Source organism: Galeopterus variegatus, unplaced genomic scaffold, assembly GCF_000696425.1.
Source record: "Galeopterus variegatus unplaced genomic scaffold, G_variegatus-3.0.2 Scaffold5247, whole genome shotgun sequence".
Lineage (NCBI taxonomy): Eukaryota > Metazoa > Chordata > Mammalia > Dermoptera > Cynocephalidae > Galeopterus > Galeopterus variegatus.
In genome coordinates this window covers 65,715-88,184 of record NW_007731358.1, presented here as the reverse complement: position 1 = coordinate 88,184, position 22,470 = coordinate 65,715, and the positions used below count along the sequence as shown (strand labels likewise).

The window sequence follows — 22,470 nt, the reverse complement described above, 5'->3', positions numbered from 1 at the left end:
GAGGAGCCGCGAGCGGGGACAGCGGGCGGGGGAGGGCGGGGACGCGCGGGGAGGCGGGAGGGGCGGGGAACGCAGCCTTAAAGACGCCGCCGAGGACCCTCCAGGTCCAGCCGGGGCGGGCGGGATCTGGCTCCTGCAGCCCAGAGGGCCCGGGGCGTGGAACGTGTGCGCTGGACACGGCGGTCGCCTCCGTGCACCCAACGGAGGGCACTGGCGTGGGTCTGGGCGCCAGGGGATGGTCCTCTGCGCGGGTGGCTGTCCGTGTCCTTTCCTCTTGGAGACGAGGAGCTGCGCTTCTCCGGCGGTCCCGGAGCTCACGAAACCCGCCGCCTCCCGCGGCCTCCGCCCCGCGCTTCCCCGGGCAGGGGACCGTCGCGAAGGGGACGTGGGCAGGGCCCGCGCCGCAGGCTCCTCGCCCCACTGTCTCCTCGCCCCACTGTCTCCTCGGCTGGCAGGGAAGAGCCTCCTCTGCTCCCGGCCCCACCCCGCGGCTCGACACACACATTCCTATTCATGCCACGATGGTGCCACTTCCTCTCTCGGATTGTGAGAAAAATTGACGAGGCGGTGTTTGTGCAATCAGGCAGTCACCGTGCCTGAGAAATCGTTTTCAGACCAGTTTTTCTTCCTTACCAAGCGTTTGTTCAATCACAGGCAGAGCATTGAGATACGTTTCTGTCTAAAGGGCAGAAGGCTTATCAGCGCTCTGGCTAAGGGGCTGGGGACCTCCAGACAGTAAACATTTCTCTAAGTCAGTGGTGGTTTACTGGTTTCACATCTCTAGGTTTGCATTCCCCGCACAGCCAGCTTTCCTCTCCCTCAATACCATTTCCAAACGACTTCTTTTTTTTTACCCGGGAAAGCAATGCATTGACTAATTGTACTTTAAAAACATCCTGCAGCCAAGTAGAGTTATAAATGAATGAGTTTATTATAAGGTTTAGGGCAAAGAGATGGGGAGGGAAGTTATAAACAGAAAACTGCATGTATGTGTGTAAATTTATATATAAAACACTAACATATTTCTGCTGTACATAACAATACATTTTCTGTTCAGGCAACTGAAAGAAACCACAAAGATATTCAAATACAAGTAAGTAGTTTCTATGAATGGTTTTTTTAAAAAGCTGGTAAAGATTACTGGCAGCTACTTAAAGAAGTTTCTCAGAAATAAAATAGATAACAAAGTCAGTTTGCTCTGAACTCTTTCTATGGTTTGGAGGAATCTGTGTCAGATTCTAAACTGACAGCTATAAAGACACCGAAAATAGGAGAAGTAACCAGCAGCTTTCCTCTGGGTTTTTTGGCTCTGCAGTTAACTACTGATTGGCAGGCCTGCTCTGCTCAGGTTTGTGATGGCCTTTGTTCCCTGAGTTTGGGGTTTTCTGGCAAGAGCCTGAGTAGGGATTTTCCCCAAGTATTCCACGACTGAGGCTTGTCATTAGGACAGGTCAGGTCTTGAAGTGTGAAAGGGAAAGATCCAGGGAGGGATAGAGCGGCCCATGTTGGCCTTAGACTCCTGTCATAATTAGCAAGGGGTCAAGGCAAAAAGATCTCTGCCCCCCAACAGAAGAGCCCAGCTGTCTGTCTAAAAAGGTGGGTTTTTCAGCAGACCTATCAGGGACAACGGAGATGGAATTACCACGATTGGCCCCTAGGGACTGATGACCTTTCTACACATCACCTCAGGCCCCATCTGCCTGGTAGGGGAGATCGTTTAAAACCCTAAACTTGTAGCCAAGAGGGTGAGTGCCTCAATAGAATGGGACTCTGTCTGCAAGGAGGAAGAGGTGGGAGGGCAGTGACCAACCACAGTGTCTCCGCTCACAGAATAAGCTTTCTCTCCAGACATCTGGCACCTAGCCAAGTTGGCTAGCGCCAGCATTAACCAACTGCACTGGCCAGGAGAATTTCAATCAAAACAAAAACAGCTAAAATTTTAGTTAACAAAGGAGAAACTATACGAAGTCTCTGCCTCTTTCTGGCTCTGGGACCCAGCAATACCGATGGTTTTGAAGATTGTGCCTGTGATCCTGCAGTATGGCAAAGAGTGGGAAATTCCAACTTCTTACATGGAGTCTTTGGACAATGAATTCAGTTATTCAAGAATAACTTCAAAGAATTTATAAAAATTTGCTACATTCTTTCTGAAAAATTCTTGTGTTAATTTTTTCTCACTGCATAGGATGCTTTCTCCTTTATGCTCAAAATTCAGCTTTCACTTACAACTTCAAAAATGACAGGTACTAGGAGACATGGGTTTTAGGCATCTTAACTTGTAGAAAAATAGCCAGTGAGTCTGTTTCCATGGGTATGTTTTGGCCTTCAGATATCCAAATGAGTCACCTTGACTTGCAAGTAGAAGTTGAAGCAACATCAAGAGTTCTTTCTATAGATCCACTTGCTCCACCCAGGATGTAATTTATATTTGAAGTGAATTCCATAACCCCCTCCCTGCCCCCAACAGACATACCTCATTTCATCTTTGGATAACTAAAACTCAATGTTCAAGTCTTGACAGACAGTAGAAATACTGCTTTTGCAGATTTCAAAAATTGAAGACAAAATGTTTGGAAATATAGAATTACTCCTAAGCCAGAGACCCATTATGTAGAACTATTTAAATTCAGCAAAACTAACGATAATTCTTATCTACCAGACCGATATATATATTTGTTCAAGACAAATGCTTTTATTTGTAACCCATTTAGGCAAGTTTTTAAAAATTCTGGTTAAACAAAAATAATGAATAATTTTTAGTAAATTGAATGATCTGGGAATTCTCTAGAATGCAAGGGATGAGCTTCACCTTAAGGCAAAATTACTCCTTGCTGTGAACACAGCCTAAAGAAGTTTTATTTGTTAATATCTTTTTCTTCATAGCTTTGTGCTTGCTTTACTTGGACATTTTTTACTTGCTCCCTGATTTGGGGATAGGTTTTTTGTTTTGGTTTGGTTTGGGGTTTTTTTTCTTTTCTTCTTCTTTTTTTTTTTTTTTTTTAGCAGTTATGTAGATCCTTTATCTCTGAGTATGATCTTTATGCCCAAAGGTTGTTAGACAAGATGACTTAATCAGGGGTCCCGGGCTTTCTTTACCCTCAGGGAAACAATTAAATACGAATGTTTATACTCAAATTCAAATTTCCTTACGCCTTAGAGACTAAATGTCACAATAATTATGCAACATCTGGTAATCTACCTTGAGAATGTTATGATTACAGCCCAAGGCTCATAAACCTGAACACAATATTCTTATCTTGAGTAATAAATGCCTGTGATAAGGTGCCTGTATCCAAATTATCTCAGAGATTTGATAAAGCAAAAAGACAAATCAGAAATAATTTTAAGTCTTTTTTTTTTTCATAAATGTAGAAGAAATCGAATGTCTCCATTGGGAATCTATCATTACCCACCGCATTTGCAGTTTTCAGAATACTGTTAATTTCATTGCTCTTTATAGAATGAAAACAACAATGTTGTTCACAGTATATTAATGTAGTTTTTCTTTTGGCTACACTTGCACCCTCTTTTTTTCTCCTTAAAGTTCTGGACCTTTGATTGTATCAAAGGCTTTATAGTTTGGAATTATAATTCCAAAATAAACCTAGGCTTTACTTGCAAAAATTACCAGAGCAACAACAGTCATTGTCAAAAGTCTAAAATTTTGCCTCAGCAATTAAGAGAAATTCCCTGACTGTTCAGACATGATAAAAGCTAGGGGGAAAATGGGTTTCCATGGCTTTATCTCATCTCCTTTAACAAAGGTTAAATATCCCTGCCATTTCAGTGAACACGACTTGTGGAATATTGTGTCTCTCTCTGTAACCAGCTAGGTTCAAACCTGTTTCTAGAGGAGCAAGTTCTCCTCTCTTCTAGCCAATGGCCCCTTGTCCTCCCCCCTTTTACTGCCAAACATTTTGGAAGCGTTGTCCCTTTGCCCACATCTCCGTGCCCTCCCCTCTCATCACTCAGCCCTCTGCAGTTCGGCTGCCACCCCTTGACGGAAGCCGGCCTCACTGAGGTCACCAGCCAATTCAATGTTGCTCAAGCCCACCTGTACTTCTCAGTGCTTATCTAACTTGGCCTCCTGCCACATTTGACAATCTTGAACCTCTCCCTGCTTTTCAAACTCTCTTCACTTTTGGCTCCAATGCCAACACCCTCCAGGTTTTCTCCCCACCTCTTTGTCTATAGCGATGGTTTTCCTACATCCCTGCCTTAAAGATAGGTGGTTCCCAGGTTCTACCTTTCCTGCTCATTCACAGACCCTCCCCAGCACGTGCGGCAGCTTCCTGAAGCTTTGACTACCACCCACCTGCCAGATTCCCCAAATGGAGAACTCAAGCCAATCTCTGGTCAATTTTCAGATCTATAGCATACCATGTTTAGTGCCAAGGCACTGCATAAACATGTTTATAAATAAAGTACATAAATATACACCTATTCTGAGTTGTTAGAGAACAAAACAGTGCAATGGGTATTTTTTTGGCCATGGATGTCAGTGCAGTTAAGAGTGCTCTAGCCCAGTGTTTTTGAACATTTTTTTCTTACCACAAACCACAATAACACATTTTATGTCATGACCCAAATATATACCACACACATACACTTACCCATATTACATGTGACACACTCTGACACTCTTTATTCTATTCTGATCTGTTTCATTAGATTTAAAGAATGCTGGTCACAGCCTACTAAATTGATTGTCCAATCCACTAAATGACAAGCCAATCTCTGGTCAATTTTCAGATCTATAGCATACCATGTTTAGTGCCAAGGCACTGCCTAAACATGTTTATAAATAAAGTACATAAATATACACCTATTCTGAGTTGTTAGAGAACAAAACAGTGCAATGGGTATTTTTTTGGCCATGGATGTCAGTGCAGTTAAGAGTGCTCTAGCCCAGTGTTTTTGAACATTTTTTTCTTACCACAAACCACAATAACACATTTTATGTCATGACCCAAATATATACCACACACATACACTTACCCATATTACATGTGACACACTCTGACACTCTCTATTCTATTCTGATCTGTTTCATTAGATTTAAAGAATGCTGGTCACAGCCTACTAAATTGATTGTCCAATCCACTAAAGGTTTGCAACCCACTGTGCAAAATCCTGCTGTCAGCTAGAAGTGTGCCTGTGAGTGTCATTCCTGGCTCTCCTTCTCAGGGGCACACTCCAGACCAGTTATTGATCCTCTGGCATTCTCTTTCCACCATTATAAAGTTATTAATGTGCTGGTGAACAACTTTGACCTCAAATGGCCTACACAGGACTTGCACATGATCCTCCTGGAGATGCCACTAAAGAACCAAAGAGGGAGAATATTCTGCACATTAAGATGCATCTTGGCTGGGCCTCCAGCCTCCCCCATGGCCAAGTGCCCCAAGGGTAAAGATCAGAAGGCAGAGATTGGTAGAGCCTCCACACCAAAGAGGGAGAATATTCTGCACATTAAGATGCATCTTGGCTGGGCCTCCAGCCTCCCCCGTGGCCAAGTGCCCCAAGGGTAAAGATCAGAAGGCAGAGATTGGTAGAGCCTCCACTTGAAAGCAAGTATGTTGTGGTGGTCACCAGCACAAAATGGATCCCTATTGACTGGACTGAATCCAGCTTCTGCCACTCAGGCACTGGGTGACTTTGGCAAGTTACTTAACCTCTCTGTGCTCCATTTCCCATCACTAAAATGATCAGTCGTGCTTGGCTCACAGGTCATTGTAAGGGTGGAATGAGTTCCTGGGAGTAAAGCACCTAGGGCAGTGCCTGCTGTCATGTGTGAAGGGATCATAAGCATAATGGGGAATTGTTTCATAATTGTTCCAGCAATGTCCCAAAGGAATTATGGCCACAGCACATCCTGACTCCAGGGATGGGAAGAGAACAGTGCGAAAACATCTCCATGGGAATCCTGCTCCAACAGTCTATACAGCAAATTCAATTATTGCTCCCATTGACAAGTCCCAATAAATGGAGGGTAAACACATATGTCCAACTGTCTACCCAGCTGGCGCCCACACCTGGACATCTTGCAATCTCACCTCAAGCTGCAATCACTGTCTTACCAGGCTGAATGGCTTTCACTTCCTATATTCCTTCTGCCAGGACTGTTTAAACCATTCACTTCTTTGTCCAACCCAGAACTCGAGGATCATCTGCCTCTTTTTCTTATCCACCGTGTCCAAGCAATAAGGAAACCCTAATGACTCCATGTTTCATCTAGACCTCGGACCTGTCCCCTCTCTTCTAGTTTTCTCCCGCAGTCTCCTAGCCCATCTTCACATGTGTCAGTACTGCCCGCCTTCCATTCTCTCTCTTGCTCCCACAAAGAGATTTCTAAATGCAAATGTGATCATGTCACTCCTGTGTTTGGAATTTTGCCCTCCGTGATCCCTGTTCCATTCAGGCTAAAGTCCAGATCAACTCAGCCTTGCATACCAGGCTAGTCTTGCCCTGGCCCTGGCTTTCTGCTCCAGCACCTGTTCACAGCCCACTCTCCCTGCCCAATGCCTTCCTGAACTTGTGGTTCCCAGATACGAATCACTTTCAGCCTGCTTTTGCCTGTGCCTGCAACCTCCCTCCCGGATCCCCTGGTGCCAGGCTAACCCCTCACAGCCCTTTGGGGCCAGCTCAAGTCTCACCTTCCCGACACAGCTGCTCCTGAGTCCCCTGGTCCCAGCTAGGGTCACTCTCACGCTGCTCACTGGCTGCCATCCCTGTCTCTGTCACATCGAATGTCCCCTCCTCAGACAGGCCTTCTCCCTGTGCCCTCCATCCTCTCATCTTCTTTATTTCTCTTTCTCATTCTGATGACTATTTGGAAATCATATATGTATTTGCTCATTGCCTCACTCTTGCATCAGAATACAAACTTCACGAGGATGAAAACTCTAGTGTTCACCTCAGTATCTCCAATTCCTAAACCAGGGTGAGACAAATAATAGCACTTGGCGCCTCACTGTCAACAGAAGGAGTCTGTTGGGTCATCTGTCCCTTTCACTAGATTGCAAAGTCCTGAAGGCAAGGACGCAGCTAACTGGAGCGTACACTCTCAGAACCAAAAACCATGCGTAAGTACCCAGAAATTAGAGGATGAGCGACCCTGTCTCCACTTCTGGCTGTTGCTTTTTCCCCTTCATTCTCCCATGCAAATATACAAAGATGCAGATCTCTTTCATCTCTCCCCAGTACAGGCCCAATGTGGTGATGGTGGTGATTTTAAATCATAGGAAGTCACACTTCTCCCCTCTACAGATACGATCCTGTGGGTTTTACTATGCTTCCATAATAAACAATGGAACAGCTGTCGCCCAGTTCTTCCAAGGTCCTATGTGAGTAAAATCTCTCAACCCTTTTCCTCCAGTATTTGGCTTCAGCTCTTCAATACCTATTGGTTTGAGCCAGTGTTATAAGCCAGTGGCTGAGGAATCCGGTGTAAAATCGAATCATAATTCTAACTTTACTCTTACCTGGCGGTGCCCTGAGCAGGTCATCATCTCCCTCATGGTTGTTATTCACGTCTGAAAAAGTAGGAATGCTTCTGAAGGCTGCTATCTAAGGCCATCTGTGGAAAAGGACCAATTTCGATTTTCCCCGGTTTGTAGAGGAGCAAGTGCACCACTGATACATAGCTTGTGCCACCTGTGACTCTCCATGTGGGCCTGACCACACCAGTCTAAACCCTGTTCTAAGAGATCAGTCTATACCCCTAGTCTCACCCCCACGTCATAGTCCTCTAAAACTTTCTAAGCACCTACTCTCCTTTTCTGTGCTTACGTCACTATGGACGGATAACAAGCAGCTCACTACTGGCACCAGTTCAGGAACCACGCTCTGAAAAGCATTGTGCTAAAGGTCTCATTTTGTAATAAAAATGGCTTATAAACTTCAATTACTATAATAATAGCAAAAATAATTGGGCATTGCCCTACAGCTTGAGAGAATGAGACACTGGTTTTAATTTCCTCCTCTGGAAGTTTTTTCTAAAATTAGAGCTGATCCTAGTGACCCAGAAAGATGCTATATTGGTCTGTTTCCTATTGCTTAGAATTCCTGAAACTGAATAATTTGTAAAAAATAAAATATATTTCTTACAGTTTTGGAGGCTGCGAAGTCCAAGGACCAGGGGTCACATCTGGTGAGGGCCTTCTTGGTGAAAATTCTCTGCAGAGTCCCATGGCAGCTCACTTTATCACATGGTGAGAATGGCCAGAGCGCTTGTTAACGTGCTCACTTGCTCTCCTTATAAAGTCATCAGTTCACACCCACGGTACCACATTAAACCACTAAACCGTTACTCCATGAATAGATTAATCCACCTATGAAAGCAAGTCTTCGGCCAGAGCGCTTGTTAACGTGCTCACTTGCTCTCCTTATAAAGTCATCAGTTCACACCCACAGTACCACATTAAACCACTAAACCGTTACTCCATGAATAGATTAATCCACCTATGAAAGCAAGTCTTCACAATCCTATCACCTATTAAAGGCCCCACCTCTCAACTCTACCACACTGGGGATCAATCTTCCACATGAGTTTTGGAGGGGACGGACGTTCAACCCACATCAGATGTGAACCTTCCAACTGAGGCTGTGTGGTTTTTGCACTGTTTGCCTGCCATGTACTGCAGAGGATGGTATGAGAATCCTTGTTTAGAAATCGGCATCCCTGCTCTATATGGGTTTCTTATGACTGACTCATGGGATTGTTGCATGCTATTGAGATGCTCCATCCCAGCAGACATGGATCTGGGTATCCATGAAGGACCTGACATTTCCAGTATCAATGATCTGTAGAACTAAAAGGTCCTTCTAGAAGCTGGAACTCCTTAGATGCTGCCAATGGAGGTGGGAGAAGTGATTTTAGTGTGGCCTTGGGATTAGACTCTCAGGAGATTTCTAGACCTAATTACATTTGTTCATGCCTCGCTCCAGGAAAGTGGACCCCCATCCAGGGTAAGCAGGTCTTGATCAAGTCTTATCTGTGAGCAGATGACCTGGGCTTGTAATAGTTTGGGTCTAGTGATATCAAGAGCGACCCATCACTGACACCTATTATGTGTGAGGCATTTTATTATAAATGCTATTATAATTAAATACTAAATTTTCCTGCAGCCATACAAGATAATCTACCTACAGAATTGACTAGTATGTTCATTTGAAAGATAAGGAAACCAAGCTTCTAGGAGCTCAGTGGTCCCCTGCCTCCACCCTGAGATATGGGTAGTAGAGCTGGGATCTTATTTTTTATCTGCTGGCCTAGTTGTTTGTAAAATCTTACTTAAATGTTCCAGGCCCCTCTCAGTTCCAAGGCAGGGCGTTTAGGGCAGGGCTGCGTGTTTAGGGGTTATGGGCACCCAGTGCCCGCTTTCCTCCCATTCTAGCTTGGCTCAGTGGAGCCTGGTATTACTGTGACAGAGCCTCAGGAACACATGCCCACCCTGCCCCTCACAAAGATTCCTATCCCAGTTACAAATTTGGAGTAGCCATGCTTTGTTTTTATTCGTGAAGGCAGTTTTTCCTTTCCCCAACTTTACCTGGAGAACTGAGAGCCTCTAAAATCAATGACCTCTGCTGGATGTTCAGTTCCATGATCCTTGCCACATGGGACGCAAATCTCATGCTGGGCCCACCCCAGGCCAATTAAGTCAAAGTCTCTGGGGGTCAGGCCTGGGTATCGGTGTTTAAAGGTTCCCAAGTGATTCCACTGTGCAGCTAGGGTTGAGGACCACTGCCCCAGACCCCTTGGGGACAGTCTTATGGGTGACACCAGTACTCCCCAAACCCTGCCTTCTCTTCTCAACCTTCCTTCATTCTTTCCCACTCCTGACTACTCCCTCCTCCATGTCTTTACTCCACAGGAACCTGAGAGTCATCGCCATCATCAACATTATCATCAGATCCCCCAAAAGTGCTTTATCAAATACGTCCATTTCTATAGAAATACGCTATTCAGTCACAATGTAAATTTCATTGCACAATTTACCAACTGTTTAAAAATATAAAGAGAAAATCTTTATGGACAATGAAGAGAATGGCATTTCTCTCCAGCTTTCATATTTAGGATAAGGGGAAATTTATTGCAGTGTGTTCCATACATACTGTTTGAAAAACAAACCAAAGTATAGCATCATATGTCATTGTACAGCAATAGCGTTACAGCCTAGAAAATGAACCAAGCAGTAAGTGCGCAGAGTGCATTCAGTGCAGACAGCAAGGCTGTCTGCCTGGATCCGAACGAGCAATAAATGGCATTAACCTCCTCTGCCCCAACTGCCCAACCCACAGGAAGAGAAAATGGTAAAAAAAAAAAAAATCAACATATGCCCTTTGGCTGTCTGAGCCCTTATGAACTTAGAAAGAGGTTTTCTACTCAAAAACCCAGAAAGGCTTTAACCTCCTCTGCCCCAACTGCCCAACCCACAGGAAGAGAAAATGGTAAAAAAAAAAAAAAAAATCAACATATGCCCTTTGGCTGTCTGAGCCCTTATGAACTTAGAAAGAGGTTTTCTACTCAAAAACCCAGAAAGGCTGTAGAGCATAAAGAATGAAGATAAACCTCGGGTGCTTCCCAAACTGTCGCTGTGAATATCGTAGGACCACACCTGTAATCGCAGCTGTCATCTCAGAAGATAAACAGTATAGTAAATTCACAATTCTAGGGAATCAAGAAATGTGGAGTCTTTCTGGGAAACAGGGTAAGAATCTAATTGACCTCTTCAGCTGCATCCTCTATTTTGTCCTATAAAATCAGTCAGGCAGCACAAGGAAGAAGCCAGACGCCACACATGGGCAAGTTAAGCTGGGTCATCTGCAGTTGCTGATCCTGGAATGTGGTGGGTTCCCAGCCCTGAGCCAAGCTACGTGGGGGTAAGCTGCGTCCCTCTTTCTCATTCCCAGTTCACCCACCTCCCCAGGTGCACACTCCAGGTGCCCTGTGCCACCCCTCACTGCCCTTTGCTGCAGTCTCTCCCGAGCCTTCTCTGCCACATCTCTCCCACTGCTCTCTCCCGGCTGCCACTCTTCCTGATCCTCCAGGACTAGGGCAGCAACAATTGACTGGGTAAACCAGCCATGTGATGCCGACAAAAGGCTAAGAGCCCAAATGGGGTTATACTGTGCCCCCACCGTGCAAAAAATTCATGTCCTTCCTGGAACCTCAGAATGTGACTTCATTTGAAAAAAGAATCATTGTAGATGCAATTAGTAGAGTGAGTCCTTAACCCAGTATGACTAGTGTCCTTATGAGAAGAGAAGAGACACAGAGCAGAGATTGGAGCGAGGTACCCACAAACCAAGGAATGCCAAGGATTGCCAGCATCTCCTAGAAGCCAGAGGAGACAAGGAAAGATCCTCGCCCAGAGGCTTCAGAGAGAGCACAGCCCTGCCAGCACCTTGATTTTGGACTTCTGGCCTCCAGAACTGTGACAGAATAAATTTCTATTGTGGTGCTTTTCCCCCCAGCCCTAGGAACTAATACAGAGCCTTCAAAGGTATATGGATACGTGGCTGCTAACTATGACACCTGCAGAACCAGGGTGGAAAATAAGTTTCACCTCAAATGACAACTCACGTTGCTTCGCAGGGGCCACTTGCTCTCTGTGTGGAGAAGGGCTCTGAGGCAGTGTCCAGGCTCAGCAAGGAAGTGTGCCATTGGGCATTAGTGTTGTCTGCCATGGTCCCAGAGGAGAGTGACAGCCTGGTGTCCTATACCGCCAGCACTGCTGCAGGCGCCTCCCAAGGTCCACAGCCCCAGCACCCACCTTCCAGCTGGATGGCCCCCACAATCACCTGCCATCCTCCCATGTTGCAATGTTTTCTGTTTTTCACTTTATAGGGGGAAAAAAGAAATGGATACAAAACAGCACACTTAGAATGAGGAGTGATCTTTTTCAAATGCCAGTGATCTACAAGTCTAATCCTTTTTTTAAAAAAAAAAGTGGAATTATTAATTCTTATACAAGTGCATTGAATGTCAGTTGATTTCTTAATTGACGAGAACTGGACCCAGTATTACTGTTCAAGGACAATATTAATACTATTGCTGTAATACCAATGGCAACACTTATAAAACCCTTACTAAATGCCAGCCAGTATTGTAACTGCCTTACCTACTTCTACTAACTAATCCTCACAACTCCTCATCCTGCAGATGAGCTAATGGAGGCCCTGAGAAGCTAAGTAACTTGCCCAAACCACACAGCTGGTGAGAGGTAGAGCCAGCCAGGGGTAGCCCCCTATGCCATGCAGCCCCTCATTAGGATTGTTCCTCCAGCAAATGTTTATGAAGTGCCCACTCTGTGCAGGTACCACATCCAGCTGTCACACTGAGACAGAGGCACCAATGAGTGTCTGCAGAGAGGGCTCTTCCTGGTCGCGGCCTACTCACCACACTCCAAACCTGAAATTTTGATACTCTGTGGCCTCCTTCATCAGTATGATTTTCAACTAAGCAAGCTCTCACTTGCCCAATTTTCTCTGTCCGGAGTCAGGCAGGTACAGGGAGTCCTTCACATTCACACCATGAGCAAGGTGTGAATCACGGTGTAATTGGGGAAAACCTAGAGTTCTGTCTTGTCTTCTCCAAGGGGAAAGTGAATGCTTGCAAATAAACTAATTTAGCTTTTTAAAAAATCAGAGCTGTGTGTTTGCTTAAATAGCTATCTTTTCTGATGTCCCATTTCCCCTGGACATGGCTAGAATGGCCAGAACTGAAAAGAAGTGTTATACAGACAGTCCAGAAGACAGCAGTGAGGTTCTGTTTGTGGGATCAAGACTGATGACTTCCTTTCCCAGACCTCCCAGAGGTGTTAGTAAATGTTCTGAGTGTACATGAAAACTTAGAGCGGGACTTAGGGAGTTTCACTAATGGTGACTATTTACCTGATGTGGTCAAGAAAATACATGGATCATGTTTTTTATGGACTCTTTAAACTGCCCCCAGGACACCTCCCAGATTGTAGCAGTTAGCTGATCCTTTATTGGCATTAAGTGATGTCTTGAAATTACTCAGAAAACTTGAATCAATACATTTATTTTCCTGGAAATAAGTGGCAGCATCAGCAGGCCATGCCTGGGTTTTATGCAGCACTTACCTCCACCTGGCCTGTGCACCACAGGCTCTGTTCATGCACCTGCTTATGTATCAGTAGCGCGGTGGGTGCTCATTAGAACATGCTAGCTGCCATGGCAGAGACCCAAGACGTGTAATGGCTCCACCATCATAAATGTTCATTACATGCTCACACTTTAATTCTGGATGGATGAGCAACTCTCTTCCATAGTCATTTAAAAAGAGGCCCAGACTTACGAAAGCTCTGCCATCTTCAGCTTTTCAATACAGGCTGTAGAAGGACTTTTAGTTAACATTTTAAAGTTTTCCTTTTAAGACTTTTCTGGACAAATAAAAAACTGACAGATAAAAATCTTAACCATTGCAGTAATCCACATTAGCCCTGGAGTCAGATAAACCTGGATTTGAATCTGGGCTCTCATTTTGTAGCTGGTTGATCTGGGCAAGACGTTAAATTCTCTAAGCCTCAGTCTCCTCATCTGTAGAATGGGTACAAAAGTAGTACCTATCTCACAGAGGCGTTATAAGGATTAAATGAGATCATGCATGAACACAGACTCTAAAGTATAGAGTGACTAACATAGGGCCTGGCACAGAGCAAGCCCTGGTAACAGGAACCAAACACATTTACTGAGACCCCAAATGGCAACAGATACCACATTCCAAAGTGAGGTGCGAGACCACCATGTAGGATTTGCAAAAGGAAGTGGGGAAGCAGTAAGAAAACCTCAAATCCCTCTCTCACATCATGACACGAACTTGAATCTGAACAGGGTGAGGGGGAACTTCTGCCGACTCACAAAAGGGCAGAAAAAGTCAGCTTTCCAAACCTGCCAAACCCAGAAAGGACATGCATATCTTTTTATTTAATTCACGTGTCCTGTCAACAAATGTTCACTGAGCATCCTTCTAGGAGCTTGGGATACATAAGTGAACAAAAAGAGATCTTGTCCTTGTGAGGCTGATACATTAGTGGGAGGAGACAAACATTAGATAATGAACACAGCAAAGAAGTAAACTGTAAAGTATGGTAGAAGTTGCTGTGAATTGATTGAATTATGTCCCCAAAGTTCATACATTAGAAGTTTAATTCCCACTGTAACTGTTGAGGGTGGGAAATCCTATTATGGTAATTGAAAGGTGGGGCCTTGAAGAGGTGATTAGATTATGGGACCCTGTCTAGTGAATGGATTAATAATGGTGGTCAGGGGCATGGTTCTGAAGGCTTTGAAAGAAGTGCACATGAGAGGTTAGTCTCTCTCTACTCCACCATTTTCTGCCATGTGAGACCCCTGTGTTGACATTCCTTGGCTTGCAGCTGCAGCACTTCAGTCTCTGCCTCCATCGTCACATGGCCATCGCCCCATATGTGTATGTGTGTATGCTCCTATTCTTGTAAGGACACCTATTATACTGGATTAAGGGCCCACCTTATTCTAGTATGACCACGTCTTAACTTATTACATCTACAATGACCCTGTATAAATAAGGCTACATTCTGAGCTATTGGGGGATAGGACTTCAACATACCATTTTGGAAGACACAATTCAACCCATAACAACCTACTAATTCACTTTTTAAATATATATACATATTTTTAGGACACTATAAGAAAAGAAAATTCTAGGCCAATATCCCTGATGAATAAAGATGCAAAAATCCTCAAGTTGAATTCAACAGCATATTAAAAGGATCATTCCCCACTATCAAGAGGGGTTTATCCCAGAAATGCAAGATGGTTCACCATAGGCAAATCTATAAATGTAATATACCACATTAACAGAAAGAAGGACAAAAACCATATGATCATCTTGATAGAAGCAGAAAAAGCATTTGACAAAATTCAACATCTTTTCTTCATAAATACTCGTAACAAATTAGGTACAGAAGAAATGTACCTCAGCACAATAAAGTCTGTATATGACCAGCCCATAGTTAACATTATATTAAACAATGAAAAGTTGAAAGCGTTTCCTTTAGGATCAGGAACAAGGCAATGTTGCCCACTCTTACCACTTCTATTCTACATAGTACTAGAAATACAGGCCAGAGTAGTCAGGCAAGAGAAATAAATAAAAAGCATCCAAATTGAAAAGAAAAAAGTTAAATCATCCCTGTTTATAGATGACATGATCTTAAATATAGAAAACTCTAAAGGCTCTACCAAAAAACTGTTAGAAATAATAAACAAGTTCAGTGAAGTTGCAAGGTACAAAATCAACATCCAAAAATCAGTAACCTTTCTACACACTAACAATGAACTATCTGAAAAAGAAATCAAGAAAATTCTATTATAATGGCATAAAAAAATTAAATACTTAGAAATAAACTTAATGAAGAAGGTGAAAGACCTATACATGGAAAACTGTAAAGTACTGATGAAAGAAATGGAAGACACAAGTAAATGGGAAGCTATCTCATTTTCATAGATGGGAAGAATTAATATTAAAAGATTCCAAGTGTGCTCCAATGCTATCCAAGAAAATCTACAGATTCAATGCAATCCCTATCAAAATTTCAATAACAGTTTTTACAGAAATAGAAAAAATAATACTATAATTCATGTGGTACTACAAAAGACCCTGAACAGCCAAAGCAATCTTGAGCAAAAAGAACAAAGTCAGAAGCATTGTACTACCTGATATCAAAATATACTACAAAGCTATAGTAATCAAAACAGCATAGAACTGGGATAAAAATACACACATAGACCAATGGAACAGAATAAAGAACACAGAAATAAATTTCCACATTTATGGTCACTTGATTTTTGACAAAAGTGCCAAGAACACACAATGGAGAAAGGATGTATTGTCAATAAATGTTATTGGAAAAACTAAGTATCCACAGATAGAAAAGTGAAATTTAACCCTTATCTTACACCATATACAAAAATCCACTTAAAATGGATAAAAGATTTAAACATAGACCTGAAATTCTAAAACTACTAGAAGAAAAGATAGGTAAAGCACTTCCTGACATTTTTCTGAGTAACAGTGTTTTTGATATGACCTCCAAAAACCACAGACAACAAAAGCAAAATTAGACAAATGGGATTGCATCAAACTAAAAAGTTTCTGCATAGAAAAAAACAATCAATACAGTGAAGAGACAACCTACAGAATGGGAGAAAATATTTGCAAACCATACACCCGATAAGAGTTTAATATCCAAACTATATAAAGAACTCAAACAACTCAACAGAAAGAACCCAAATAAACAATGGGCAAAGGACCTGAATAGACATTTCTCAAAAGATGTACAAATGGCCAACAGATATATGAAAAAAATGCCCAACATCACTAATCATCAGGGAAATACAAATCAAAACCACAATGAGATATCATCTCACACTTGCTAGAGTGACTATTATAAAAAGACAAAAGACAAGTATTGGGAAGGATATGGAAAAAAGGGAAACCTTGCACACTGTTGGTGGGAATGTAAATTAGTACAGTCATTTTGAAAAACAGTATGGAGTTTCCTCAAAAAATTAAAAATAGAGCTATCATATAACATAGCAATTCCACTTCTGGGTATATGTGTATATTTATAGGAAAAGAAATCAGCATGTGAAAGAGATATCTGCACCCCCATGTTCATTACAGCTTTATTCACAATAGTCAAGATATGGAATCAACCTAAGTTGCTTGATAAATAGATAAATTGAATGTGGTATATATACACAATGGAATATTATTCAGCCTTGAAAAAGAAAATCCTGTCATTTGTGACAACATGGGTGAACCTGGAGGACATTATGCTAAGTAAAATAAGCCAGGCCCCAAAAGACAAATACAGAATGATGTCACTTATATGTGTAATCTAAAAAAGTTGAACTCATTGAAGCAGACAGCAGAATGTCATTTCCAGGGGCTGGGAGAGGGAAGGGGGTTTAGGGAGACAGTGGTCGGAGAATACGAAATTTCAATTAGACAAGAGGAATAAGTTCAAGAAAGCTATTTTACAACATGGTGACTACAGTTAAGAACAATGTACTGTATACTTGAAAATCACTAAGAGAGTAAGAGAGTAGACTTTAAGTGTTTCTATTGCATAGTAGGGTGACTATAGCTAATAATGGTTTATAGTATATTTCAAGATAGCTAGAAAAGAGGATATTGAAAGTTATCACAACAGGGCCGGCCCGTGGCTCACTCGGGAGAGTGTGGTGCTGATAACACCAAGGCCACGGGTTCAGATCCCATATAGGGATGGCCGGTTGCTCAATGGGTGAGCGTGGTGCTGACAACACCAAGTCAAGGGTTAAGATCCCCTTACCGGTCATCTTTTTTAAAAAAAAAAAAGAAAGTTATCACAACAAAAAAATGATAGAAGTTTAAGGTGGTGAATATGCTAACCACCCTGATTTGATCATTATACAATGTATACATGTATCAAAACATCACCTTGTACCCATAAGCATGTATAGTTCTATGTCAATTACAAACAATTTTTAAAAATGTGAGGTACTGAATGTTAATTAGCTTGATTTAGCCATTCCACAACGTATGCATATTTAAAAACATCATGTTGTACCCTACATATATATACAATTTTTATTTGTCAATTAAAAAAAATTATTTTAACTTTACTTTTTAAGTACTATAAAGGCCATTCGTGAACTGGAACCTTTAGCTGAAGACTTCAGTATCACACACTTGCAGAAATATTGGACTTTTCTGGTTTTGTTCTCAAAGCATCTGGTTGAGCTACTGCTGTGGCAGGCAGATATTTATACTGTATTCAGTTGGAGCGAAAGTGGCAGCCCTGAGTGGACTCCTCTCCGGAGCATTTCCGGGGACGTGAGGGCTGTGAGGAACCGTGGCTTCATAGCAGTGTTATTCCACGTGTGGTCCTAGCTGCTCTGGTCTGCCCATCCAGCAGTCTGCAAAAAATTCTTACAACAGAGAAGATTCGAGTAATAATTTCATTCAGCGTGAGACACCAGTGACGGTCTGATCACTTAACAATGAACATGTTATGTTGTTCCCACGTTCTCCTAGGAGCTCTGTCATCCATTGGTTGGACTCTCTAATTTCACTGACTAGCACAACATCTCATGAAACTGTGCTCTGTGCAGACCCCCAGAGCAACAGGGCGCCCGGGAGCATTTTAAGTCTCTTTGCAGCACCCAGTCTCAAAACTACCTCCATGGTGAGGCAGGGTCCTGCTTTGGTTAAGTTCCACCAAGACTAGCTACGTAATTTGGGGAGGGCACCCAGTGCAAAATGACACCGCAGGGATCCTTGTTGGGAAAGTATGAATACCTTTGAGACAGCATCAACAGAGTGTTAAGCCAAGTGTAAGGCCCTCCAAGCACGGCCCTGTGTGACCACACAAGCCGCACACCCAGGAGGCCACCCCAGCATCCACCCCCCACCCCACCCCCAGCACTGAGTTTTCCTTGACCTCTGAGGAACTTCCTGAGTGATGCAGCCTCTGAGTTGGCTGGAAGTGTTGACAGGGCTTCATTGTGAAACCATGTTTATTCAGGTGCCAGTTTGTCACTTTCTTTTCATCCCAGGCATGCAGGTTTCCGAGTAGAGAATCCCGACTCTGGCTTCCTCCAAACTCTCACCAGGCACCAGTGACCTGTGTGGCCTGGCCCCTCATCTTTACCAGCAATGCCTCCTCCAGCCCGTGGCCCTCAGGGCCCCCAGGCAGGACTGAAGCAGACCCATGTGCGTATTAAATACAGGTGCACTCTTCACCAAGACCTATTAGGCCCCCTGGGGCCAGGTCTTCAGCTTTCCAAGAGAATCCAGACTTTTATGTGAAATCTCCTAATTTTAAAATGTTAACAACTAAGTAAAAATTTCAAAAGAGAACTGTGCAAGCAAAACAGGTGTCTTTGAGCCCTATTTAGTTGTGAGCTGCAGTTTGCCAACACTGTCTCGTCTGGGGGTCCCTCTGCAGCACCTGCAGGGTCTCCAGGTGTCGTTCCACCAGCCTGCCCGTGAAGACGTCCCGTGTAGGGGAAGGAACATTCTCCTCTATCCTCTGAGGTTTTCCAGCTGGGACTGACATAAAATAGATTAATGGGGAAAAGCCTATACATTGCATTTACATGTACATGATAGCCCCACAAGAAAAATGAAGACCCAAAGAAGTGATGAGGCCCAAGTGCTTACACTCGGTTAAAGAAGAATAGCGATTGTGGAAAAGTAACTTGAGCCTATGGAGAGACTAAAGGAAAGTAAGAGTTATTTTAATGAGGTCTGCTTGTACAGGTTTCTCAGCCTCAACTCTCTGTCTCTGGTGAAGAGTGTTTCTTCTTCCTGGTACAAAACAGGCACCTTCTACATGAGAATTTGACCTCCTGCTTTTATAAAAAAAAAAAGAAAAAGAAAAAGAAAGGTCAGAGCGCCCTTCTGCACTGTCTCCCCCCGTGGTGGCTGCAGGGTTCCAGAAAGGTGTTAACATTACACATGTGCCACTCTTAGGATATACGTGTGTCCTTCAAAAGCAGAGGCCTGGGGTACTGTGGTCTCCTTGATTGCCACATGAGTGGGAAGGACCTTATCAGATCACACACCTGGAGGAGAAGGTGAGAAGGGGAATCGTGGAGTGTCTCAGCAGGGTGAAGGGGACGCTGGCCTTGGAGGAAGCCAGGTGTCCCGGGTAGGTGGGAGCTAGAGGGGAGAAGGGGTGGCCAGTGGAATGGGCATTGAGAGGCTGAGAGAGCCTGGAAGGGCTGTGCCAGAAGAGAGGCCTCAAAGGAGAGAGCAATAAAGACAAGCCCCGCCCCACCTCTCTGCCCAGGGCTGTCCTTGGTGTCCAGGCCTCAGGTCGCAATAATGGCTGTTGGGGCCCTCCTGGAGAACAATATTCCCTTCTAGACATTCTCTATGGAGCAGCGTGGGCATTACTCATGGTTGTGATTTAGAGTTGGCTAGCTGGGCAGCCCCGGGGTCTCTCCAAGGGCAAGAAGCACAGGGCGGTTTCCGGCCTGGCAGCCCCATCGGCTGGCTGCCCAAAGGAGCCTGTGGGATTGGCTGCCTGTGAGTCCCCTGAGAGGAGCAAACACTTGCAGAATTTGTTCATACCTCTCATTGTGGGTTTCTGTTTGATGCCCCATCGGCTGGCTGCCCAAAGGAGCCTGTGGGATTGGCTGCCTGTGAGTCCCCTGAGAGGGGCAAACACTTGCAGAATTTGTTCATACCTCTCATTGTGGGTTTCTGTTTGATGAAGTCAATGTTTCCAGGAAGCACCCTCTGCAGTTTCAATAACACAATAGCTCTTGTGGGCTAGGGGTGGGGTGGGGCAAGGGGACAGCTTGGTAAAGCACCTGATTGACACCATGAATAGGAAAAGGCAGTCAGACATCATTCCTTCCCAGGACGTGTTGTCACCTGGGTCCGATCAGAGAGTGCCAGCCCTGGGATTACCAGGGAAGAGAGGGCAGGAGCTGGGGGAGCAAATGTCTGACCCTGTCTTAGCATGGCATGCTTTGTCACCCAGACCTTGCAGACTGAGACATTAGGACAGGGAAGTCCACACCCAGGCAGGCCCCAGGTTGACAGTGACCCTCAGAAAAGACCTGGACTTCCAAGGAGGATCAAAAGGACTGGAACCCTCTTGGGCCTTAGACCTAGGGACTCAGATAAGTTACCAGGATTTCTTTAGACCACCCGTATTAGTCCATTTCTGTTGCTTATAACACAATACCTGGAACTGGGTAATTTATAAAGAAATATAATTTATTCTTACATTTCAGAGGCTGGGAAATCCAAAGTCCAGGGTACACATCTGGTGATAGCCTTCTTGGTGGTGGCTTTGCAGTGACACAGGGTGTCACATGGCAAGAATGGCTGAGCAAGAAAGAGAGCTAAGCTTCTCACTCACTCTCCTTATAAAGCCATCAGAACCATGCCTATTACTCTGTGTCACAAGGACACAGTCCTCATAATCTAATCACCTCTTAAAGGCCCCACCTTTCAAATACCACAATTGCATTTCCCACCCTCAACTGTTACAGTGGGAATTAATACATGAACCTTTGAGAGATATAATTCAACACATAGCACCGCCCAAGGCCATTGTCAGAGGACGCAGCCAAATTTAAACTGTTAATACAAAGTGACCATCTGTAGATTAAAACATTGGCCAGTGACAGGTGTTATATATATCCTTATAACTGGAATTATTGATAATATCTTTCAAAAAAGTCTATCTGTGCAATATGGAGCCAAGGGAAAATTTGGCAACTATGGTATCTTGAAGATTTAATCAAACTAGATGAAGTATATTTTCTTGCCTAAGTAACCCCATACAGTTTTGAACACTGAATGCATTAACCATGCAGATTTTAACCTTCATTCTCTCTAAATTGTACAGATCCATGGCAAATATTCACGTTAGATATGACTTGTGTTAAACATATTACAGGAAAGATGTGTACTCAATATATTTGCTTCTGTTTTAAAAAAAAAAATCTTTCTAAAGTAAAGGAATTAACCCTTACAGCTTTTTACATAATGTTTTCCACTCTCCTTGCCTACAAAGCAATGCAGAATTTCCACTAATTAACTAAGGTAGCTCTAAATGCACTATTTAGAATGATGAAGATCAACTTTACTAATTATGCATAACTGTGTCAGAACATAAAGGTGTAGAGAGGAGAGGAGAAGGGAGGAGGGGAGGAGGGGGAAGAGTTAGGGTCTCGGACAGTGAGGCAGACTTCCTAGGGGCAGAGCCACCCTTGGAAACAGACAGGAGTGAGCAAGGCCACTTTCTTCCAGGCCAGAGGCAAGCAGCCCATGACTTAACTCTAGATGTGGCTGTCTCCAGGTGTACTTGTCAAAGAGACACTCTGCTATGTCAGCATCTGAAGCTCCGTCATGCACAAGCTCGCTTTGGTGATTGCACCTGCTCATTCAGGTAATGGGCATCATGGAGGTCCTGCAGGTGGGTCGTCTGCGTCTGGAGCTAGTCTGTGCAATTGCAGGAATGACTGACTCACATTCTCTCCCCTCCAGTGTAGTGCAGATTTCATTGTTTCGGCCCTTCCTTTTATTCTCTGGGTTCTGATATCTTGAGGCTCAAAGAGCAGATTTGGCCTCTTCAGTGATTTTGCGCCAGGTTCTCAGCATGTTGTCTCTCCTTCTGGAACTGAAGAAGGAAATATTTCACAAAGTTCTTCAACCTTGCATCCCCACGACAGCAGTCAGGCATGATGGTAGGTGTAAGAAGCATAGAACCCACGTTGACCTGGAGATTGACGGGTGCCTCTGAGTCCTGATGGCGGTTCTGGTACACCTATGTGTAGGTGCTATTGTCCTGGAGGGAGCAAGAGGAGGCTTGGGGTGGAGTAGGGAGGGGAGCATGTCTTGGGGCAGTTCCAAGGGTCCAGGCACAACCAAAGAAGGAAGCCCAGGCA

The 22,470-nt window shown here is 43.9% G+C and overlaps 1 protein-coding gene across 1 annotated transcript in view; it reads right to left on the bottom strand.

The window, feature by feature from the left end:
- LOC103604567 (TBC1 domain family member 5-like) overlaps positions 1–20,144 on the bottom strand; it is a 20,828-nt gene extending 684 nt beyond the window's left edge. Inside the window, exons 1-2 of the mRNA XM_008589141.1 lie at positions 20,138–20,144; positions 19,627–19,723 (exon numbers count right to left, since the gene is read on the bottom strand). Of these exons, the coding sequence (XP_008587363.1) occupies positions 19,627–19,723; positions 20,138–20,144 (104 nt within the window). The remainder of the gene's footprint in view (positions 1–19,626; positions 19,724–20,137) is intronic.
- Positions 20,145–22,470: the final 2,326 nt, after the last annotated feature.